Below are 24,332 nucleotides of genomic sequence, written 5' to 3' on the forward strand. Positions count from 1 at the left end.
CAGGTTCTCTTTTATCTCTGTATGATGGCTACCTGTGCCATTAATGCTTCTTTTCTAGTTACCATGTTACATCAACCATGTGGGCTTTTGACAATATTCTCACAAGTATGCACGCCAGTGAAGCATTCAGCACGACAAACAAAAATCACATGCACACTGAAGACAGACTGGAAGGACTGAAAACTCGTAACACGGTCCTTTGGGTTGAACGATGATACTTGTGTGCTTCAAGCGTTTACTTTCCCCCAAAGACGTGCTACATTCAGCTAGCTTTGAAATTCTACTGCTAACACTCAACTGTAGGGCTTGATAGAAAAAAAATAATAAATAAACTAACTAATGCCCAATCCTGAAACTCCCACACACACATATCCCTCCCTCGAATTATTCCGTTCCTAACATAGCTGAGGAAAAAAAAATTTAAATGTACCTTTACAGAAGTTTTAAAAGTTAATCAAAAAATCTAATCTGCCTTATATTTATTTCCTCGGAATAGTGTAAAAAATATAAACCGATAGAAAAAAATAAAAACGTGCATACTTCACTATGAATGGTCTCCAATTGCAAACCAGTCCCTCCTTGAAATTCTATTCAGTGGCAATTACAGTTTCATTTATAAAGTTTTTTTTTTTTTTTTTCATAAAAAATATTCATACTTCTTTTCTCAAAAAAGAAAGAACAAACTGGTAGAGACTGGTTTGAAGTTGTGCCCAAAAACTAAAAGGTTGTCTTGTCTGGTGAAATAAATAAGCTCGTCCCTCGCTGCCCCTATTTGGCTGGCCATCTTTTAAAAGTTTAAGGTTCTGCTAGCATCTTGACTGACTGACATCACAGAAAAGAAGAAAAAAAATAAACACCAAAAATACATACAATGATCTTAAAGCTACTAACAGATTTTGCATAATGTCTCTAGCATAAACATTACAAGCATACATTCCACAAAGATGCTTGTGCTGCAATCGTAATTCAGAATTTCTTTGTGGCTTTCAGAACATTTTGCTCAATTATTTGCAACTTCAGCTGTCCACCACCTGTCCAACGATCATCATTCCCTTTGGATGATGAACATCTCAGCACGAGCTCATGAGTGGCTGATGCAGCCATTAAATACAAACAGGCAACTGATTTGAAATCGCTTTCATGAATAATTACACACAGTACATCTGCCACCGTCATCCATAGTCATTTTCAATACCTGACTAATTGACCCAATAATAATCTGTAAGATTTTATACATTTATATAAAACAATACTTAAAAAAAGATTTTATAAAACTAAAATGATACTGTTTATAGATTGGACACTTCTCTTCATTACTCTTATCGATATCAGGTTGTGTGGTCCGTTTAGACAGTTGAGAAGACATTTCTATTGGTCAACAGTCCTAAATCTGTCCTCTTAAAAATCCAAATCAACGGGATAAAGGCCAAACTTACCTTAAGTGTCGGACAGGGTGGTCAATACTCTATTTGTATTGTGCTAATGTACCAAATAAAACAGCAAATCATTGAATAGTTATGCGTGTTCTATAGACATGTCTGTACCCAGCCGTGATGATAGTCACATCAGTCTATGGCTCACAAAGTGGCTAAATGGAGACGACTTGATCATGTGAAAAATGAACCAGTGTCTCCTTTTTACTCTTTGTTCAAATCTGAAAAGGCTAGCAGAGAAGAGTGGCCAGTGGCGTTACAAATATAACAAAGTGAGTACCAGACAGGCCTGCTCCTTTAGTCCTTTGCAGCAGAAAACAGTCATTTTCAGGAGGCTGCAGTCATGAATAAGGTCCAGCACAGGAAAGAGACAAGTGGAAGTAGTCCAGTGAATTTTCCCTCTCCTTGTGATAGACCTATGAAGGATGTCTGTCACTCAAACCGATATCTCGTAAGTGGTCCCTCCGACGCCTGTCACCTTCTTCACTCCGCCCCCTGGTTTGGATGTGGTGTGATTGGCCAAGACTGGACGAGAGGTGGATCTGATTGGACAGCCATCAGGAAAGGGAGGGGGAGGGGGGGGGACGACACACAGAGGATAAATGCATGTGGCGGTCAGAGGTTCTACTTTAAAAAACAAAAAAAAAAAACAAGCACAAACAGCAAAATGTTTCTATACCACCGATTTTGTAAGGCATTTGGTAATTATACTTGGTGAGTAAGAAAAGGCTACAGGACACAAGGAGCTTGGTAAGGCATGCTTTCACAGAGCTAAACACATACCGACTAATCCACGCAGTCCAACTTCCATGCACACTTTCAACACTAAACAGGCAAAGACTGACTAAACTGTGGAGGAGGAAAAGGAAGACTCACACAGATCAGGGAGGAAGAGGAGGGCTGACACAAACCAGGGAGGAAGAAGAAGAGAATTAGGAGAAAAGGAGAAGGAGGAAGAAGAGTAGCAGGCTGACAGATCTGGGGATGGATCACTACTCACTGTGGAGCCTGATGCACTCCTCCAGCTCCTCCCCCACCCAGCACAACACCTCCTCCTGTGGGCCGAGGCTTGTGCTGAGACCCTGCCTCCCCAATGTAAGACTGGGACTTGCCGAGGGAGAGGCCGCGAGGTGGGGGGGAGACAGGGGGCTCTAGTGAGCGAGCCCCAGGGGAAGAGGACAAGGAGGAAAGGTTACGAGGGGCTCGGTAAGAGGAGTCCTGGTTATGCTGGAGCAGGTGCTGGATCTCAGGTGGCCCAGAGGAGGGAGAGGGTGGGCTGACGGCACGCAGGTAGGCCCTGTGGGGGGAGGAGAAAGTGGCAGAGCCCTGGAGCAGCTGCCCCTCCCTCTGCTGGGCGATCTGAGCTGAGAGGAAGGGCGACGTGTAGCCCTGCAGCGGGCTACTGGGTGACACCACCTCAGGCTGACCTGAGGAAAACGGAGCACGAGGCTTCTGCGGCGACAGCTCATGAGCGGCTGACTCGAACTCTGGGCTCTCGGATGGTGTCAGAAGGCTGTCATAGGACAGGCTGCCATTCCGAGGCGTTTGATTGGCCAGGCTTTTGTAGCTGGTGTCTGTGGTGCCCTCTGATTGGAGCGTGGCCAGCGGGTTATGTGCCAGGTGCGCTGAGCGCAGACTGGAGGAGTGGGAGCCGCCAGTGGACAGAACCAGAGAGGATGGGTAGGAGGTGTAGGAGCGCCCAGTCAGGGAGTAACCTGACATGCCCCCTGACATCATCCCAGCAGTCCCGCCAGGGCCTCCGGGGCCCTCACCTCTCTCCCCTCCCCCTCTGCGCGCCCCTACACCTCCCCCTACCGCTGTGGTTCCGTCCAGGCTGCTCGGCTCCGAGCGGTAGCTAGGCTGATGGCTGGACAGGAGGATGGAGGGAGAGGGAGAGTCAAGACTCTCGCCACGGATCATCTGAGAAGAAACAGACAAAAAGGTAGAGAGGTGGAGGAAAAGGGTGATGAAGATGAAGGCAGGAGTGAAGAGGAAGGATAGAAAGATGAAAATGACCATGTTACCTCAGGAATAGATAACAAAAAAACAACAATTTTCTACACAGTCTAACAGAAAAAAAGAGTGGTGGGAAGAAATTGGATGCTTGACCAGTGCTCAACTCCATCATTACACTACTGGATTGGAAACATTGACTGGCTTGAACAAGCACTGACATTGCATATCAAAGACTGTGTATCAACACATAAATGGATAGACAAATACATAGGGGACATGAACTTCACATTCCAGTCAATGCAGTCTCAGGGGAAAGGATAGTTCCACTCAAACACACAGAGACAGCCAAAGGGATAGACACAGATGAGACTAGCTGAGACTTACTGATCGACCGATGGCCACTGAATGGTCAATTCAAAGTAAAAACAAAAAAGAGGGGCATGGTATTAACCACAAAGGAAATTAGAAGGACAAAGGCTTTTCAGCCAACAGACCATCTGTTATAGTAATGTATGGGATATGGTTTGTTCTGTCCTCTTCACTTTTTGTGCAATAAGGTTAACGACATCACTCTGTGTTTTACAAATGCTAAAATAAGCTTGCAATGTAATAATCAATATGCCTGTATGGATTTAAAAGAATATATTTAGATTTAAATGAGTCTTACATAGGTCTGTGTTTCCAATTAGGCAAAGACATGATTGACATGATGACAGGATAGCGTCACTCTAAGCTGATTGTTCCTTTAATAGTCTTAATATACAGTATCTGCATAATGTTATGTGAATAGTTTATACCCAATACCTTGAGGTCTGTGCGAGTGTATATGGACATGTACCTTGTTGGGGTGTGTGAGAGCAGTGTGGTTCCTTCCTGGGCTGTTGAAGGCTGGTCGGTACTTGTACATTGACGGCGTATGTGGAGCTTCAGTCAACAAGCTGCTCTCTGAGTGGCAAAAAACACAAAAGTGACATTTGAAAGAAGTGCATTTGTCATTAGAAAGCAAACGTTCATCTGTTCATGTAAGAGGTAAAACACCTAAAAAAGTACCTGGGCTGCACTGGATGATCAACACTAACAGCTGTTGACATGTCAGGTGATATACCTGCAACTACCTAGTTTCACTCATGTATTTGTGTGTGTGTGTGTGTGTGTGTGTGTGTGTGTGTGTGTCTCACCCTCGGTGTCAGCGCGGGGCAGGCCAGGGTAACGAAGCTCTGGCTTTGGAGGAGGTGGAGGCTCTGCATCAGCTGACTGGCTCTCCATCTGATCTAGACTGCTCTTGGACTGGAGAAGACACAAAGAGAAGCCATGTAATACCTCTTTCACACCACTAACCAGGGTTGGGCCAGGGTTGTCTGAACAGTGTTCAACTCTTCTTTTGGAAATTCAAACCAAGCCAACATGGGTATATCCCTGGTCATAACAATTCAGATATCACATGGGTCACAAGTTAACCCGGGAGCAATGCATAACAATTACCTTAAGTGCTAGAAATGGGAGAGGCTTTACACGTCATATTCAGTGAACAGCTAACTTGTCACATACTCCAGTCCATCTGTATACCACAAGAACTAATATGTTTTGTAGCTACTTGAATTTGTCATTGTACAGTAGGGAGAGAGGAATAAAGCTTATGTTGTGTTTGTTTCGCAGTGATTACGTTCTAAAGCTTGTTCTAAAACACTTCAGGTCAACGTCAGATGATTTTGTGCAGACCGATATATCCTCCTCTGCATATTTACCGTGGTCAGTAATAAAAAATAAATCATCATCATCATCAGCCACATGTTAACATGTGCCCATATTATGCAGCAAAAAAAGGAAAGAAATATAATTTGTTTTAGCAAAGTAAAAAGACATCTTCTGTTCCCATTCTTTTATCATTTTGTTTCTGGATAAATAAGACATTGGACATAAGACATGAGATTTTTTTAAATACAGAGAGGAGGAGCAGAACTCCTGAGTTCAGAATAGGTTATTTTGTCTATATTAACCAGAAGTGTGCAGAATTACAACCGACACCGGTATCCATGCCAGCAGCTGTAGCACCAACACAAGCTACATGAAGGTTTGTGGACCAAAACGGTGTGTTTATAAAATGAGCTCAAGTGATGGAAAGTGTGTTACATTTTATATTTGTTTTAATTTAACTATTTTTATCCTACACACCTGTCACTCAGACTTCATGGTGTGCAAGACCTTTTTTGATTTACGACCAGCTAATATTTTTTAGATTTAAAATTTTTTAATATTTTAAAATATAGATAAATAGAAAAGAATTAGGCCCCAAAATGTGATCGACAGCTTTGGGAGGTCCTAGGTGTACAATGTTTTTTTTTTTTTCTTTTCTCATTCATTCCACAGCAAAAATGTATACAGTCAAGCATACAGTATATACCAATAATTATGAATAACATGAAAATCATTGAGAATCTCTGTTGAGTTTCTACATCTAAACTTCCACATGTAGATTGTGTTTGTTAGATTTAGTATTACTCACCCTGGTGCTGTGTCTGTCATTCTGGATGCCGTTGTCCAGGACCTTGGCTTCTAGCTGGGCCTCAGTGAGAGGCGGTCTAACAAATGGTGGCTGTACATCCACTGCCTGAGGGCTCCGCCACCGGCCCATGTATCTGTGAGAGGGACAAGCATTAAACGACAGGCTTAGCAGTATGTTGCTCTATTGACAAACATAGTCGAACACCAGAAACCACTCACACTGAAGGCACTCAAATATTCCATTAACTAAACAGACAAGTGAGAACAATAAAAGAGGAGGCTGCACATGTGGAAGAGGAGAGAGCAATGGAAAGAAAGAGTCAGTGGAAAAAAAAAAAAAAAAAAGTTGTGGAGCAGAGTGTTAAAGGAGAGGAGTAAACAGATGAGTGCAGTGGAGAGAGAAAGGCTGACCTGGGGGCCTGGGAGCTGCAGAGCACATGAGAAATATTCCTCATGCAGCCGTTGGTGAAAGGGTTAACACCTCCCCGAAACTTCCCTGTCACCTGCAGTAAGAGGGGGGAGGGGAGAAAAACGTTCCATGTCACATGTTGATTAAAAATACTGTCTGAACTATCTGGATGAATTCAATGCTGCAGGATTTGATGCATACAGTACAACCAGCTCTTGTATGTACCTGTTCATTTGTGGTCCTACCGCGGGCCACCAACACCATGTGGAACCCAGTCAGGCCAGCAACTGGCACAAAAAACAGACCAGCCACACACATAACGGCCATACTGGGAGGAGAGGGTCAAGGAGGTTACAACAAATTAAGCAAAGAAAAACAAAACAAATACCAGGCTCAAAATCACAAGGCAAATTAAATGTGAAAAGAAAGACACATCATTTGTCCTGCATCTTTATGGCTGCAGTGTGCCGAGTGAAGGATACGTTACAGCAGCATGTGGCGTGTCCAGCTGCTGGCGGTGGTGCAGGACATAAACCAAGCCAAAGCCAAATACGTTAATGATGTGGGTGGTAAGTGATAGCAGGAAGAGGAAGAAATAGCGATAATTCCTCCGACCAATGCAGTTGTTCACCCAAGGGCAGTGATGGTCAAAATCCTGAGAGAGCACAGGGTCAAAGGACAAGAATGTGCAGGCACAATATATACAAAGATATGACAGAGAGGAAAATATTGATAGGCAACAACTACAACACATCAAAATCAGACAATGTCTACCTCCTATGCGCACACATGGAAAACTAAGAATATAGGACAGATCTAGATCGAGTAGACAAGTAATAATTACAAAACCAAGAATGTTCCACTGACATCCAAACAATAAGTCAAAAAAATAGGAACAGTAATAACCCAACTCAACCAAATTTCACTGTATAACTTTCACTCATATTTGTATAATACCGTGAAATAAATACATTTCTAATTAGGACTAACAATACAAGCCCATGATACGTGTGTGTGTGTGTGTGTGTGTGTGTGTGTGTGTGTGTGTGTGTGTGTGTGTGTGTGTGTGTGTGTACCTCCACACAGTTGTCGCAGACGGAGCAGTGCGAGCAGCGCGGCGGGCGGTAGAAGCGGCAGGTCGAGCACCACTTCATGCGCACCTGGATCCCTTTGATCTCCACCGTCTTATAGAGTGGAGCACGGAAATCATCTTCCTTGTCCTCATCCTCCTCAGCTAAAGACAACAGACACAAACAGCCAGACTGCACTAACATCATAATACCTGATCATATGGTCTTCCTGCATAATGTTTTACTCAGTCAATTATTTCAGTCAATTTCTAATGGCTTGTGGTCACTGATTCTTTTCAGTCTAATTTTATCTATCATGTACTCAAAAGTATTGCATAATATGCAATAACATAGTATGTCAGTATGTTATAATTTCGAGGAAAAAGACTTGCATACCAACACTGTTCACATGTGTTTACCTCTCGGGAAGACTCCAGGGTCCATGAAAGTGGCCATACAGAAGTTGGCAAGGGTGAAGAGAAAGATCACAGCAGTGTAGATGGGAATGACAGAGGAGAAATACTCTGACAACCATGGGCACCTAGACAGCATGAAAAAAGATGGAAATAAAATTACAGTGTGACATTTTGTTGCAATAACTACAAGTCTACTACATATTTTCTTGGTCTATCCAAGAGCAGCAAGTAGTTGTTACATAAGCAGGCTTGAATACACCATACAAAGATGGGCAAAGATGAGCAAGTAGCACTCCACACTATGTCTAACGCCTTTGTGCAAGGCAATTTCCCCCGAAACAGCTCCATTGAAGCTGTTCAGTGGCACAAAACAGAAGACTGATTGTAAATAGGGAGCTCACAGGTGTGATTGTGAGGAACTGTGCGGATACAAGTGTTGCTGAAAAGAGGACAACTTTGCTCAGTAAACACTCTCTCTAAATAAAAGTTAAACAACAAAAACAGGATGTCTTCATAAAAATGTTAATGCATAGGGATATTACACACACACACACACACACACACACACACACACACACACACACACACACACACACACACACACACACACACACACACACACACACACACACACACACACACACACACACACACACACACACACACACACACACACACACACACACACACACACACACACACACGTTTGCATTGTGTGTGTGCATTTGTGCATATGAGCGAGTTGGAGATAGAGCTACTTACGTAAAGCAGAAGAAGAGAGTGGTGGATCCGACAAGGAATGTGGTGGCTGCAGACACCGGGACATATCGGCTGGGACGAAATGGACGGGGAGGAGCAGAAGCAGGGACACCTACTCCTCCCCCAACCCCCCCACCACTGAAGCCCGGCATCAGAGAGAGAGAGAGGGGTAGATATCTACGGTCTACCTACTGTAAATGGTGCTTTATAGGTTAAAATGGCAAATATGTGGTTTGTTTGGAAGAAAGGGCCATGACTACAGACTGGAAAAGAAAACACTATGCAATGCAGCAACTGAAAACATGAGGGATTCTAACACTAAAAGTCTCCTGGCACTAATATAATCACTCAAAATCAGAGCATTGCTTTATATAGCATTATACAGCTGTGTACAGCTTGTTGTAAATATTTAACTTGGGTGTATAATCTTAATAAAGGCTTATTAAAGCAAAACTATACAAGAGCAATGTGATACAAAAATATGTGTAGGTAATTCATAAATATTTTTGTATGGCTTTAATGTAACTGTTTTTTGGTGCAACAATATAAATAAATCTAACCTTACTGCTCCCTGGCACCAGTACAACGGTAACACTTCTGTGCTCAAACACAAAAGCGCAGACACCCGCACACACAACTAAAACTGGAGCAATCTAGATTTATCTCCACTCGTGAAACTCAGTTTTTACATTAATGCCCGTCACTGTGCTTAAGTTTTGATTATGCCTCGCAGAGAAAATGAATATAAAAACAAAAGAGCAGAAAATTAAAGAGGTAGTGGGTAGATAGCCAATAGGCTACGAGCAGAAGCACATAGAGGACAACAGGCAGAGGATTGAGAGCAGCAGCTGCTGACGACTCCTGCGATTGTCCCGAGAAGGCTTATTTAGGCACTGGGTGGGTGGAAGAAACTGAGGATGGCAGCAGAAGGGACAGTTCCAGCGTTTCAAACTAAGTCAGCAGGGGAAAACAACTAAACAAACATTCACTTTTAAACCAGTTGCATGATGCCACTTAACATCAAACAAAAGTCCAGCTGGAATTGCTGAAAGTTTCAAGAAGCTGATAAAAAAAATTGTTTAAAAAAAAAAAAAAAATTCTGTCTCTCCTTGCCTTTACAAGAAAATCGTTCAAATAGCCATGCAGAGTCCCCTGGTTCTTGTGAGATCCCTGCTTTCAGTCTTTGTGTCAATATGGGGACAAAATCAACTCATTCCAAAAAGAAGCCCTGTGTATGTCATCAAGGTGTCACCGCACTTGGCCAGGTCTGTGTGTAGAGACCTCTCCCACCTCCAAATTCTCTGCAGATAGACCTCCTTTCCCATTTTGCATCTCTTACACAAAGCCATGGGCAGCAGTGGTGTTATGTAGTCTGAGGCATTTTAGTCTTTTTCTCTTTGTTCCCTTTTCTTCTTTCACCCACTGGCTCTGTGGGTCAGTTGTTGGATGCCCCTGTAAAAATAAAAATGACATTCAGTCAGTAGGCAAAAGCTAAGTAGACAAAAACAAATTAACTACAGCTGAAACAAGTACTTCATTCGATTAATTGGCAGCTATTTCGACAATCAACACAATTTTCAAGCGACAATTTCAAATATTCGCGCACAATTGTAAGGATGTGCCACTTTTCTTCATGTTGCGTGAAAGTAAATCACAAATCTCTGGGTTTTTGACTGTAAGTTGGATAATAAAAGCGGGTTGGGCTTTAGGTAGCTGTGATGGGCATTTGATGTTTCACTTTTTTCTGATATTTTACAGACCAAACGATTAATCGAGAAAATACATGGCAGATTAAGCGTGACGCCGAGATTGGAAATGCAGCATGTGCCAGTCGTCGGAGAGGCATGCAGCGTGTGTTTCACCGGCACACCGTTAACCGGCAGGCGGAAGTGGTAGGCAACTGTCGGTGGCAAACAGTAAAGTCACCGACAGTTGCCTACCATGCCGCTGTAGTGGGTGGCCTGTGCCACCAGGGGATCGGTTTATGCCTCTGTACCACAGTGGCATGCCATCAGCCACTTCAGATCTCGGCACTACTGCAGATTAAATAGATTATATAAATAGCTGTGGCCTCGTACATAATTACAGAATGGACAACAAAAGTACTTACAATAATACCATCTACGAAATACCCACGTTTTGTTAAGCAGGTTTAAAAGGTGCACTATGGTCACTTCTGTTGACGTTCCAAGTACCAAACAAAACAGAGCAAGCTCGCCCCTCCCCCCATGTTTCCGTAACTGTCATGGCTAACTGACTAACTATCACTAACCCCCTCCCCCAACCATCTTGTCGGTGATTGGCTGGAACGGTTTGTTGTATTTTGGTGCACAGCCTGTGCCCCTAGTGTTTGACGTTTACAACCCCTGTGTTGTCTCCCGAGACCGGGCTTTTTCACAGATTATTCAGGGGGCAGGTAGGATCAAGGAGAGATGCCATTCGATTTGAGACAAAAATGAAATTGTGCTGAAACCACGCAGGAACTCATAGTGCACCTTTAAGCTTGATTGTCAAGACTAAATTTTCTTGTTAGTTAAAGCAGTGTTTCTCAAATGGGGGTATGCGTACCCCTAGGGGTACTTTAGAGTACTGCAGGGGGTACGTCAGATTTTTTCAAAATGCTAATTTAAAAATATGTCATGCATCATAATAATGAATACATTTAGTGATGACTCTAAACATTTGAAGTATAGCATTTAAATGTGGTTCAGTTACAACGTTGTTGTTTAGTAAATCTATCATTGACAGCGCTTTATTGTACCCCTTACATACTTTTTTTTCTAACAAATGTTTTGTGCTGCTCAGGGGGTTCTTGGCTTAAAAAACAATTCAAAAGGGGGTACATTACTGAAAAAAGTTTGACAACCACTGGGTTAAAGAACAGAGCTACCTATGAGAAGCAAAGGTTTCACTCTGATTTCACAACAATCAGGCTGACTAACCAACTCTTTAATGTCCTAAAAAGCTTGGGTTACACTATGTGCCTGTGCATTTCTCACATTTACTCATAAACAGTGTTGTTAAACAGCCTCCTGTTGTTACACACACACATGAGTCACATCAATGCCCTCAGGTGGAAAAATGAAACACCTCCCACTTCTGAAAATTCAAAATACCACGAAGACAACGATCTGTGACGAGCCTGGCCTGGACGCCTTTGACACACACATCAGACTAATTTCCCTTATCTCCACATGAAAAACTAGTCCGTGCGGTGTGAACACACTGAAAACGGATCCAGAGTAACCTGATAGTTTGGACACACCCCTCTTTTCAACAATCGACAATACTAACAAATACAGAGCTATGGCCGAGTGTGTCAGTTGTTAATCATCTGACCTGCCCCCCGACTATAATGGATGTTAATCCTAAAATCTCTGTGTCGAGCTTGTCATATCACCACAACAATCTGCAGTACGCAAGCTAAACCCTTAAGGTGCCCGATCGAGCCAACTGAATACATTTCTTCCAGCAACGGTGACACACTTAACAGATGATAGCTGATGTCTTGTTTGAATCTATACCATTTGATTGACTCTCACTTCATCTTTGGATCATACGTTGAAATATACCAAGCGTTGAACAGGCCAGGGCAGTGCTGCTCGGACTCAGTCAAGATAACTAACGTTACCACAATGAACCCCATTAAAATACATTTTTTAAACAAAGTAATAGACGCTGCAATGTTTTAGCTCGATGTAATAACGTTCAATGTAATAATGACAGATTTAAACGTGACCAATACTTAGTAATCATTTAGCTCTTACCTAGCCTCGAAAGTTTTTTTGCGACACTGCTCAGTCCTTTACCACAACTAACGTTAAAAAGTAAGCTAACATTACCTGGCTAGCATGGAAGCTTTAACACTTTCAGTGGCGGCTGGCGACATACACGTACCTACGTTCAGCTAAACAGTCATCACAAAGAGCTGGTAAAACGAGCAGGACATAGCTAATACCGAACACCGGAGCTATCTTGCCTGTAGGGTGTGGGTCTTTACGGTCCTCCTTGAGTTTAGCGGCTAGCAAACTAGTTAACTCGCTTGCTAGGCCGACATCGGAATCCCGGAACTAGTCCGTCGTCTCTCAGGTGGGCTGAACAGCCAATGAGACGGAGAAGGTGTGGTCTCAAGTAACAGCTCAAACAACCCCTGTATGATAATCATATATATCAATAATAATAATGATGATCCTAGTTTGCTATTTCTATTTGCTAAATATCACATCCATAAATGTAAGTTCAGCGCCTCTAAACCTTTCTTTTCTGTGTTTGAAAGTGAAGTCAATGAATATTTGGACTCTATAAGATATCCAAAGAATTGTAAAGCTCTGAAGACTGTGCAGATATATTCAACACTCTTCTAACTGATTGATGTTATGAAATGGACTGCTTATTGATTAACCTTGCTGGACTTTGCAGACTCCCTGGGCTTAGTGGGCTATGAATTGTTTATGTATTTATCTTTGTAGTTGTGTGTATGTGTATTTGTATGTGTTGTTTGTATCTGCAAATGCTCTCAATAAATTAATTGATACAATTATGAAAGATTTATTTGCTAAAGGTCCTTTTCACAGCAGCCATTTTGACATGTCTTAACAGGGCAAACACAGATGAAATTGATCAAATGTATGGTCCCGTTCTATTTAGTGTCACAGCCATTCCAGTGAGCAGGGCCTGCATGCTAGTTCATACCAGGGCCCTGGTCCACCTAAATGGAACAGGGCCATAATCAATGCTATTAATTACACCTGTGTTTTCCCTGCAATGACATGTCAAAATGGCTGTTGCAAAAAAGCCTATTAGAAAAAATGATTGTTGTGACCCTCATACACTACTCACAAAAAGTCAGGGATATTTGGCTTTCGGTGAAATTTCAGGATGAACCTAAAATCCACTATAACCTTTACAGGTGAACTTAATGTGACCTTCTCTAAACTTTTGAATGCGCATGTCCAACAGTTCAATGTTTCAGTACTTTCAGCACAACTTGCTGTTCTCTAACAAGGTGCTTAGCGGCAAAATTCACAACAGGTGTTTGATCCATGAATCGACCAATACATTTCCTGGTTCAATTAGAATTGGTATGTAAACAGTCCTCCTCATCATGCTGTTCACATTTTGACATCATGAGACCAACACGACACCTAACAATTGATCAACAGTACCTGGCCATTGCGAGGCTTCAAACAGGATGTTCTCAGACGGAAGTGGCCACTGAGCTTAGAGTGTCATCAGCAGGTTGCAACAGAGATACAGAGAGACTGGAAGAGTCACAGAAAGGCATAGAAGTGGATGCCCATTGGCCACATCCCACACTGATGACCGCTTCATTGTGAACAGTGCCCTGCGGAACCGGATGATGAATGCCAATCACATCTAAGGGAGGTGAGAGGCACCCAAGTGTCACGTCAGACCATTCAAAACTGTTTACATCAGCGTGGTCTGCATGCTAGACGACCTGCAAGGGTACCTGACCACACCACCAGGCACAGGCATCATCGTCTTGCTGGACGAGGGACCAGTGGCCCTCACTGCTATTCTCTGATGAAAGTCGATTCACGTTGAGCAGAAATGATGGCCGGCAACGATGTTGGAGATGTCAAGGGGAGCGCTGTGCCTCAGCCATTGTTGTCACCAGATGACCCTTTGGTGGTGGTGGTGTCATAGTGTGGGCAGGTGTGTCTAGTCAATACAGAGCTGCCCTACACTTTCTGAATGGTTCAGTGACAAGCCCATACTACATGAATAACTTCATTAATCCAGTCATTGTGCCCCTGCATGAACAACACAGGCCTAATTTCATCTTCATGGACGACAATGCTCCAGCTCATCGAGGTCGCATCATTAGGGAACGGCTGCTGGAGACTGGGGTACTTCAAATAGAGTGGCCCGCACTTTCTTCAGACCTGAATCCCATAGAAAACCTATGGGATCAGCTGAGTCGCCGTGTTGAGGCCCATAACTCTGTACCCCAGAACCTCAATGACCTGAGGGCCGCCCTCAAGAAGAGTGGGATGCCATGCCTCAGCAGACAATAACTCGACTTGTGGACAGCATGAGACGTTGTTGTCAAGCTGTAATTGATGCTCTAGTGTACACGACAAGTTATTGAGACTTTGACATTTTTTGTTGGGGTTATACCCACCACTATTGTTGGCTTTTGTTTCAATACATTTTTTGAGATGAGGAAATCACCATTGCATGCTTCTACTTAAATGCCCTACTTTCATGATATAATACCACTGTAGCTTGGACTTTTTACATTTTCCATAAATTTCACCCGAAAGCCAGATATCCCTAACTTTTTGAGTAGTGTATATTTCAAATCCACATGAAGTTAAATGACTAACATAAATATGATCCGTGTAGCACATTTAAAGGTAAATTTTTTTTGCTCATATGCAAAAATGAGGAAGAGCACTTTTTTCAAAAACGTCCCTACTTTGCCCTGCTGAAGGACCTTAAAGAGTCAGATGTATTTGTTGTGGGTTGTAATACTGGAAAATCTTTATCAGACATCTGTGCTTTCTTGGAAAGTTCCACATTCAGAAATTAAGACTAATTAGTAAGTTAACTTAATTACAACCTAATTTCCCCACGGGGACAATAAACAAACAAATTCAACAGCACGTAGGCCTGTAGCATATTTGATTAGCTCCAGTATGAGCTGGCATGTCAGTTAGGATACAGGTTGCAGTATAGTGCCTTTGCCCCACTTATGTTCAAACAGATGTGAACATTACAGGATAGATACAACAGAGAAGACAGGACACGTCTCCCACTTCACAGACACATAATAAGTTTGCAATGTTGGATGAGGCTTTGTGGAAAAATTTTTGAAAAACCTACTGTGAAGCCATGGAATTGTAAAGACTTTCCCCAGGCTTGATTAAGTTGTAATTAAGTAGAGACACACAAATGTTTTCATAACCAATGCCTTAGGTACTGGACATAAGCAAATAAATGTGAACTGATATACAGTACATATGTAGGATAGGAAAATATGTGACCATGGAATTATTATTGTTGCTTTATTTTTCACATGCTGCCTTTTTAAAATTGTTTTATTTTGTATATTTGTAGTATATATTGTAGATTTTGTGTTGTTTGGCATTCTGTGGACAGCAAAGGAAGAATTGCATTGTACAGGGAAACTTGTTTCCTTACTGTGCATATGACAATAAAACTTTGAAATGGAACTTAATATAATTGACACAAATCAAACTTTGTAAATTTAAAACATGTATTACTCATGAGAAAAACAATGCTCATAAAACAGATTTATCAAGAATATAATTCCTGGACTGATAAAAACATCCAAACATCTGTACAGTGTGGTCTATAAAATGGGGTTTAAATTTACAGAAGCTACCAAATTCCATACTTAAATCTTTTTCTCTTTTGCCATCTGTAGTCCCTATAAAGGTACAAAGAAACAATTAGGAAACAAAATTATTCTTAACAAAACTCCCAAACATGATCCCCACTTCTTTTGCAACAGAGTCCTCTTCCCTGAAATGTTAATTCATTTCATGTCCATGAAGCGGATGTCCATGATAAGTAGAGTGTGTCTGGGCAGTGGTCTGGGTGCTGGGGACAGCACTTTCATTACCTGTGCTTGGGTGTCCACATTAGTCACCACAATAAAGCCACACACGGGGCTTTCTACTATACCCTTTCTAGCACCTTCCTCTCCGTCCTCAGCACTGCTCACACTCAGCACATGATACGTGAGGTCTCTGCCTGGTGTCACAGGCACCAGCTTTAGCTGTGTGTCATCCTGAGACATTCCCAGTGGCAAGCACGAATCTGGGATGGATGGTGCTCCGATCTTGTAGATGCGGACATCTGAGAAACGCACCTCATAGGAAAATGGATAGAAGGTCACGCCACGAAAGCCATAGAAATACTCGCGGATCTTCTCATCACGAGTATCCCGCCTGCACTCCTTGGAGCGCTCTACCACCCCTCCGGACTTGGGTAGGAGCACAACCCGTACAAAGTGAGGGAGGTCTCGTTTGAGTTCATTGTAGAGCCTCTCATGGTCCAGCACCAGCACCACATCCACCTCGAAGGCAGAGGCACAGTGGACCAGAGCCTGGTATCCAGAGCCCTTCACCCAGCCGCAGGTGTTGATGATACAGCCTCCCACGCTAGCCTTTCTGTTCACCTCACAGCGCTGGGAAAACACATCGGCCAGGCATGACGTCAGCTACACATGAGAAAAGAATAGATTAAACTGGGCAGAGAAAAACAGTAACTGATGACAACGCAGACTAAATTTGTAGGTTGACAGTTGGCTTTTGGCTTCATAATTTTGTGTTACACAACGGCCAGAATTTTTCTTTTCTCACCTTATTGTAAAGTTTGATATTGGTCCCTGGAGTAGTAGAGCCAAAGTGGTAGACCAAAGGAGCCTGGACTGAAAAACCCTCCTCCACGTCTGCCGGGCGCTCAATGCACAGTGCCGACACTGTCCCAGGTACAGACACCTGAGGAGCAGAATGTAGTTTACACTTGATATTAATAAGATTTGAGTGGGCCCTGGCACTTTAAAAAACATCCTTGAGAGTGCTAGTTGATTAGGGTGGGAGCACTGTATGATTTTATGGATGAAGAAATTAAACCATAAACCTTGATGGTATATTACAAACTGTAGCATTAATAACTACTCTGACTGCCATATGTCCACTTAATGGACATATGGCAGTTTAACATGATGACTCCAATTCATCTTACCCCACTCTGTCCAACATCCAGTTCCACCAGTGTTGGCCTCCGGCCCACCCTTACAGCATAGCTTAATAGTAGCCGGCACACTGTTGATTTCCCCACATCTGTAGGTCCCACCACCATCACCTGAGATATGATTAATTATTTAAGGTCAATGGAAAATGCATTTTCTGGGATCTTGCAAGCTTGCGTATAAAGACCCCTAAAAAAAAACATACCCTCGGCCCCCTCTCATTGTCCCGCTCTGCTTGTTTTCTCATCTGTTCCAGGGCAGCATGTGTGTTCAGGTAGAGCAGCATGGGAGTATCCTTGGACACATAAGCCACCTGTGGTGATGAGGGAGAGACGCTGGTTATTTAAGCCTCTCATTTATTAAATGTCAAATCAAAAAGCCACACAGGGTTAAATGTGATACCATATCTAACTGGTAAGTTGAATCGCCATATAAGCCAAAATAGAACCCACAAAAAAACTGTCACACATTTGCATGGGTCCTCCTCCAAGTGCTCACCTCTGGCTTCCCATAAAGATTCACACTGCAGCCTTGCCAGGTGAAAACTGCGATCTTGGAGCCTGGTCCAAATGTGTACTTTTTGTTGCGGTTCAGCTCTGAGCCAAACACCTCAGCCATTCCTGTGAGGAGCTCCAGATCAACCTGCTCTGCTGCCTCCCCTGCCTCCACCTCAAACCTAAGTTCAGTCTCCTTCTCCAGGTCAAACCTGGTGCTGGCCTTCCCAGGTACCGGAACATCTTCACTCGTCGTTTCTGCACCCTCTGTTGCCATGACTGACAAGAGAAAGTCTTTGTTACAAATACATAGCAATAACAGCATATTGGAAAAAAAAAAAAAAGTTACATGCATACACAATACATGGATATATTTCTTTGTGACTAATCATTGACACAATAAAATGTCAATAATATTTACAAATGTTTGTCAAAAGCCGGGTTACAAAGTTTATTTAACCAGGAAGTCTCTTTACATCATCTGTTACACAAGAGACCAAGCCAAAATGACAGTGTAGTGTAGTACACAATCACATAAATAAACACTAATAATGTTACATTTGAGAGACAAACTAGAGCTATAAAAAGAGGCGGTTGAACATTTTATAATTGGAAGCCTCATTTGTTGAATGTGGCGTTTGAGTGTTATGTTCAAAGAGTTTAGTTAATCATACCCACCCAGCCAAAGTGTGATAACTAATGTTTTCAGTGGCAACTCTATGTGGTACTCTTTGGCACCATTTTTGTCTTTATCTTTACTTGCACCTTCAATACCTTTTGTTCTTTTCATAGCACATTTTATCTCGTTGTACTTTTGCTATTGCCACCTTTATCTATTTGTTTATTTTTATATGACTTGTTTTAAGTAATGTTAAATGAGCTACTGGAATTGGGATGGATAAAGTATCTAACGATATCTATCTAAACTCTCAACCTGAGGTTTTACGTTAAGCAGACATCTCTGCTCCTTTGTACGAGAGACAATCCAGTCTTTGGGCTAAGCGATGGCTATAGTAAGAGTTATCTGGAAGATTTTATAACGTGTACTTATCGATGCGCACAATGTGAGAAAAAAAAGTTTAGCTCGTCGGTCACTTGCAGGCAATGACCATAGACAGTATATAAGAAAGCAATGACCAGCTAGCTAGCAGTCATCAAGCCGTAGCTAACTTAGCCCTAATAATTTTAGTAGTTAAGGCGGAATGACACAAACGCTCTAAATGTCAATAACTACTCCCATAGTGTTGGGTGTATGTCTAAGAGTTGGTTATTTTTAGTTTATAGTACTTACGGACTAATTTCAAGTCTTACTGTCGGATGAAAAATAGGTTCCCAACCATAGAATGTAAAAAAAAAAAAATGTTGCTGGTCGCGTGATAATGAGGTCACGTCACCTCCACAACCAATCATATTCGACGTTCTTCTTCTTAAGGTTTTTTTGGCGGTTGGCAAAAACGATTTGGTGCATTACCGCCACCAAGTGGTATGGAGTGTGGACCAGACTAGCTGATATGTACAATATTAAAAAATAAATAAAATAAAAATGACTGAAATATCTTCTCATTATATTAATTTGTCTAAGATACTGAAATAGTACTCGATAACACTCATTTCTTGAGTTCTTTTGTAAAATATCTATTATGTTCCATGTTTGCTTCTGTTGGAAAAAAAACAAAACCTTTGTGGCTCAAGCAAAACTAGGTCAAGAAAGACCAAACTAAAACTTACAGCTGCAAGTGAAAATAGTTTTGTTTATTTATTATTTGTTATATGGTGAGAAGTGTTATCCTGAGACTGTGAATGTCACTCAGCTGATCAAAAGTGGATGAACATTTTATTTACATTAGAAAATGCATCATTCCGGAATGTGAGCAGAGATTTGTGTTCAATGTTTGTATCCAGTGACCCTGTACAGCAAAAATGATCTTTGTGATGTTATTGTGACTCTTCTCTACACCAAACACACACCCACACAATAATTACGAAACAAGAAACACTTTATTTACCAAAAACAGATGTAAAAGCACAATAAACTGTTGAGACAGCAGGACTGTGCATCTGAGAAATGTATTCAGAGACACTCCACTAGGTGTCACCATGTATCCAGGAGATGTGAGCTATTGGCGCTTGGATCATCAGAGGAGGGACTGAGAACATCCCATTGGTCACTCCTCGTCATTCTGCTTCCATTTGTCACATCTCCTGAACTCTTGGCTGCACGTAAGACAATAATTTATTTTGTTAAACTCTGTAATATAAACATTCCTAATACATCACTGTTGTGTACTAGTACCTAGTTAACCTATAAGGCCATCAGTCTCAACCAGTAACAGTGGCACTTCTGCAAAATAGGGGGTGAAGTAGTTTTGAATTTTTGAATTCACATGTATGCTTACATTAGCATTCAACTATGTGAGCAAACTGTGGGCTGCATTTCATTTTCAGATCTGCTAATTTCATTTTATAGAGGGGTCCACACCACTGAACGGCTGCAGGTTGTGTCATAAGCTTGACTAACTAGCAGTTAATGCTTTCCCTAGGCTGGGGACTTAAAATGAAGACATGAAAGGAAATCCAAGTTTAGGCTATGACACACGGCTCTGGGGAAAACAGCATCAACTGCTTAAAAAGTAGCTTAGGAGATGCTGGTAAAACAACTAATAAGCAATGAGTAAATGTGTTTTGAGTAATAATCTAAGTGGTACAACATTGAATAAACAAATATTTGTATACAGTTTGGGGAACGCACCTATGAGTTAATTCTTGTCCACAACTAAGGCAGTAAAGAATAAATAGTGAAATCAAATTTCCCTTGTAATGTATCCTATTTAAAAGGAGAAATCTGGCGCAAAATGAACCTAGGGGTTAATAACACGTGTACTGAGTCGACCTTTCTCTGGGATATGTTTTCATGCTAATCGAATGTGACCAGTTTTAGCACAAACCGCTAATTAGCTTATAAAGCTAGTAGTCGGGGCACTGGTAAAGTAAAAATAAATCACTATTTCCTTACCACTAACAAGGCTCAAAATAGCACCACACTTCCACGGTAGCATAATGACGGTCTCTACATGTAAACCGAAGCATTGAGAACTTTGTAGTCGAACGCTGAACACTGTGCAACCAGTAACATAGCTCAAGCACGGCGTTCGACTGGTCATGACTGTTTTCCCAAGATAGCGCCCGCATGTATACATGAACGGTACAGTCTTTATAAACTATCTTTTTAATAAACTGTCTGTACACTTCAAGTTCTCAATGCTTCGGTTTACATGTACAGACCCTCATTATGCTACCGTGGAATTGTGGTGGTATTTTGAGCCTTGTTAGTTGTGTAGAAATAGCGATTTCTTTTTACTTTACCAGTGCCCCAACGACTAGCTTTATAAGCTAATTAGCGGTTTGCGCTAAAACTGGTCACATTCAATTAGCATGAAAACATATCACAGAGAACGGTCAACTCAGTACAAATGTGTTATTAACCCCTAGGTTCACTTTGTGCCGGATTTCTCCTTTAAAATCATACTGAAACAACAAAAGCAACAACTTAAATAACTTTTTGGACAGAAACATTTCCAAAATGAACTCTGCATAACCTGAGTTTTCACAAATATCAAAAAATGTATGCATATGTGGATGTATGTATACTGTAGGTCTATGCTGAATCCATTTTTGGTTCTTAATTTGAAAGCAGAACCGTTTTACATTTAATACCAAAGTTCTCAGGTTTCATTTTACACTGCGTACCTATTTATTCCATCTGAACAAAATTATGATACTATTATTTCATTTTTGTATCTAGCGTTTTTCTGTGTTACATTATTCTGTCTGATTGCATTGAAATGACAAACCTTCACTGGGCGTCTACTCAGCCTTAAGAGCCTCCTGCAGAGCAGCAACTACAACATCAGGTTGAGGAAACTTCAGCTTACGAGGCGGACCCTTCTTTATTCCAGTCCACAGTGATTTTTCTTTAGGAATGAGACATAAGAATACAGTGTAATTTGTAGGAACAATATAGAACACAAGCATTACTATTAGTGTGTTTCAAAAGCCTCTAGAGGATAGCAGTAAAATCACATGCCCAAGACAATTTAAGATGTGTTAAAGAACAACTGAGCCTGTCTCCAGCGCCTCCACCTGCAGGTTGTCAGCTGTGTGCCTGCCTGGTATACTCTCGGACGGCCGATTTAACTCGCTGGTCCTCATCAATATAGTTTCATGTGTCACATAGCTCTCCACAAGCAGAAAAAAGAGGAGCTTAAAAACGGAACTTGCTGGTTCAAAGTTAGGATTAACAAGTTAATTAGCAGTTAAGAAATAGATTGTATAGCTCATTCACATTTTTATCATGCAAAAAACGTTTAAAACTTTAAAACCACAGTGTCCGTTGTCGAATCACAACATTTTTTTATTATTGTCTATTTATCGTTATCGAGGTAAAATGTGCAATTAATCGTGATTTTGATTTTAGGTCATATCGTGCAGCCCTACACTCAACCATTAAGATACCACTCAAAAATTGCAAGAATTATGCCAGTATATACTATTTATTTTCTTCATCTTTTCATGGGCCAACATGCAGTCTGAACAGGTGAGTTTTCAGTTTGCGATGGGGTTTCTGGTGCCCTGATGTTAGTAGGGAGCTTGTTACACCATTGTGGAGCCAGGACAGCAAACAGTCTCATTCTTTGTGCAAATTGTATTCTCTCTGGTGGCTTTTCTGCACTCCTGGTAAACACAGCCTCCTGTTGACTGTTCGAGCAAGGTTTAATGAGGCAGAAGAGACATTTGCACGGCAAGCAGTGGTTAGAAAAATACTGTGTGTTGTTTGTAATTTTGGTGAAGCCCCCTATAAATGAGTAAAAGTCTAAAAACTGAGATAATGATGCTTGTTTTTTTCTTTAGGGACTCCAAATGGCAGAGTTATTCTTAGATTTCCCCTTTTAGTTCTCCTCACCTTTTCCTCCATCCAGCAGAGTGATCTCAAAGCTGTTCCTGCGGGGTTTCTCAGGGTTGAAGACCACAGTCAGTTCAGGGTGGGCAGCCAGGAGAGCAGATTTCACCTCCTCAGCATTACGCCCATACACTCGTCAGCTCTTACTGCCAGAAATAGCACATCAACCATCAGGCGGACATCAGTGCAGTCTACTAAAGTTATCAATGAGGAGCGTGATAAAGCAACTATGTACATTTACTCAAGTACTGTCCTTAAGTAGAACTTTGAATATGAGGGTGCATATTTGGCTGCACATGTGAATCCATAAAGTACTTTGTTGAACTGTTTAGGAGGCTTTGTTTTTTTTCAGTAGGTTTGGTCAAGTCTTGCAACTCTATTAATATAACACCACCTTGATTATATACAAAGGCTGCTGATACATTCATCAGTATCAAGAGTAATAATACATTCAGTAAAAGAAGAAGAAATTCCAAGTACTACTTTTACTTTTGAGTACTTTACAGTTTAGTAAATGTTTTGTTCAAATTTTGAATGTATTACTTTTACACGTGATTAATGTGTTCTAAGTGCTTATTCCAGTAAAGGTTATATATAGCATTAAGTTTCTCACCAGTGTTCAATGACCACCCTTTGGCCTTCCTGGCCGTTGTCCCCCTCTCCTCTGTCCTTCTTCTCCCCCACAGATGGTTTCTCCTCCTCTGCCTGCTCAACCTCCGCTTTGCGCTTCGTCCCTCGGCGACCTGAACACATGTTGTTACGTTTGTTTTCATAACACGGGTTATTTCAATATTGACTAATTAAAAGGAATGTTGAAGAGGATAACGTTAGATAAGGAAGCGAGTCATAGCGTTGAACTATTAAACACTTTTGTGACTAAAATGAGAAACCGGTTGATGTTAGTTCTTTCATCATTAAATCCCCAGTTTGGATGTTTTTGCTCCACTAACGTTAACTCCATCGCAACCAAACAAGCAGCCTACAAGAGGAAAGAAGTCTAACCAAAAAGTGACAAACTCTGCCACAAGTTTTATAACACACTGTACCTGTATATCAACTGGAAACAAGAGACACCACATCTATATCATGCTGCTAAATAACGAAGTTACCTTTGGTCACAGAACGCATTTATAGCGATTTATACTACAAAACACCTACCTGCTTTAGACGCCATTGCTGTTACAAAATTTTCGCGCGCATGTGTGGAATGTTCAAAACTTTTTGGCTGAAGGGGTTTTCAAAATGAAGGACGAAACCATTAGGAAGGTTTCCTCTGAAATCACAGTCATTCTCACATCAAGGCGTTCATTTAGCCTAAATATGACTGTGCCTCCTTACTGATCCTTACACCCTACACCAATGCTGCTTCACTCACCGCTGCTGCTGGCAAAGCTTTGCCTCCACCACCCAGCCTCCACCTTCCTAGTTCAGAATCAGAATCCTAACATGACCCAAAGGTTAAAATGGTTTTCAACTGTCTTACTCTGGGCCCACTCTCTGGTTTTCTGCATTGCGCTCCCTGTTTTAGCTTAGAATGCTGCTTTGCACCAAATTCTGTAACCTGTCGAATTATGTGACTCTAGAGGGCGC

The 24,332-nt window shown here is 41.7% G+C and overlaps 3 protein-coding genes across 8 annotated transcripts; all 3 read right to left on the reverse strand.

The window, feature by feature from the left end:
- Nucleotides 1-64: 64 nt before the first annotated feature.
- Nucleotides 65-12,639, reverse strand: zdhhc5b (zinc finger DHHC-type palmitoyltransferase 5b). Of its 6 annotated transcripts, XM_036002468.1 has the most exons (13): nucleotides 12,313-12,639; nucleotides 8,549-9,997; nucleotides 7,790-7,911; nucleotides 7,377-7,534; nucleotides 6,783-6,955; nucleotides 6,526-6,628; nucleotides 6,303-6,394; nucleotides 5,893-6,025; nucleotides 4,568-4,676; nucleotides 4,228-4,334; nucleotides 2,434-3,353; nucleotides 2,310-2,333; nucleotides 65-1,975 (listed from the first exon to the last, which is right to left on the reverse strand). In XM_036002468.1, the coding sequence occupies exons 2-12, from the start codon at nucleotides 8,695-8,697 to the stop codon at nucleotides 2,315-2,317; spliced, it is 2,085 nt and encodes a 694-aa protein (XP_035858361.1). In that variant the 5' UTR covers nucleotides 8,698-9,997; nucleotides 12,313-12,639; the 3' UTR covers nucleotides 65-1,975; nucleotides 2,310-2,314. The 6 variants fall into 6 exon arrangements, with proteins under 6 accessions (XP_035858361.1, XP_035858358.1, XP_035858355.1 ...); XM_036002465.1 differs by lacking the exon at nucleotides 2,310-2,333 and having other exon boundaries at nucleotides 12,504-12,636; XM_036002462.1 differs by lacking the exon at nucleotides 2,310-2,333 and having other exon boundaries at nucleotides 12,447-12,636.
- A 2,791-nt stretch (nucleotides 12,640-15,430) lies between these two features.
- On the reverse strand, nucleotides 15,431-19,194 carry clp1 (cleavage factor polyribonucleotide kinase subunit 1). The gene is made up of 6 exons (XM_031303443.2): nucleotides 19,077-19,194; nucleotides 17,790-18,064; nucleotides 17,497-17,604; nucleotides 17,285-17,404; nucleotides 16,900-17,037; nucleotides 15,431-16,757 (listed from the first exon to the last, which is right to left on the reverse strand). The coding sequence occupies exons 2-6, from the start codon at nucleotides 18,060-18,062 to the stop codon at nucleotides 16,071-16,073; spliced, it is 1,326 nt and encodes a 441-aa protein (XP_031159303.1). The 5' UTR covers nucleotides 18,063-18,064; nucleotides 19,077-19,194; the 3' UTR covers nucleotides 15,431-16,070.
- A 570-nt stretch (nucleotides 19,195-19,764) lies between these two features.
- On the reverse strand, nucleotides 19,765-24,006 carry selenoh (selenoprotein H). The gene is made up of 5 exons (XM_031303492.2): nucleotides 23,901-24,006; nucleotides 23,356-23,485; nucleotides 22,746-22,888; nucleotides 21,637-21,756; nucleotides 19,765-19,999 (listed from the first exon to the last, which is right to left on the reverse strand). Exons 1-4 carry the CDS (start codon nucleotides 23,914-23,916, stop codon nucleotides 21,650-21,652), a joined length of 396 nt encoding a protein of 131 aa, XP_031159352.1. The 5' UTR covers nucleotides 23,917-24,006; the 3' UTR covers nucleotides 19,765-19,999; nucleotides 21,637-21,649.
- Between the last annotated feature and the right edge of the window lie 326 nt (nucleotides 24,007-24,332).

The sequence above is a fragment of the Sander lucioperca genome, chromosome 1 (assembly GCF_008315115.2).
Source record: "Sander lucioperca isolate FBNREF2018 chromosome 1, SLUC_FBN_1.2, whole genome shotgun sequence".
In the NCBI taxonomy this organism is placed as follows: domain Eukaryota; kingdom Metazoa; phylum Chordata; class Actinopteri; order Perciformes; family Percidae; genus Sander; species Sander lucioperca.

What these genes read in the sequence shown, in the direction of transcription:
- zdhhc5b (XM_036002465.1), bottom strand. Translation starts at nt 8,697, where the DNA reads ATGCCGGGCTTCAGTGGTGGGGGGGTTGGGGGAGGAGTAGGTGTCCCT. An exon ending in ACTCTCTTCTTCTGCTTTAC is followed by an intron (nt 7,912 to 8,548) that starts GTAAGTAGCTCT and finishes CATGCTGTCTAG; the next exon opens with GTGCCCATGGTTGTCAGAGT. An exon ending in CCCTGGAGTCTTCCCGAGAG is followed by an intron (nt 7,535 to 7,789) that starts GTAAACACATGT and finishes TGTTGTCTTTAG; the next exon opens with CTGAGGAGGATGAGGACAAG.
- clp1 (XM_031303443.2), bottom strand. Translation starts at nt 18,062, where the DNA reads ATGGCAACAGAGGGTGCAGAAACGACGAGTGAAGATGTTCCGGTACCT. An exon ending in ATCTTTATGGGAAGCCAGAG is followed by an intron (nt 17,605 to 17,789) that starts GTGAGCACTTGG and finishes TCATCACCACAG; the next exon opens with GTGGCTTATGTGTCCAAGGA. An exon ending in ATATCAAACTTTACAATAAG is followed by an intron (nt 16,758 to 16,899) that starts GTGAGAAAAGAA and finishes TCTCATGTGTAG; the next exon opens with CTGACGTCATGCCTGGCCGA.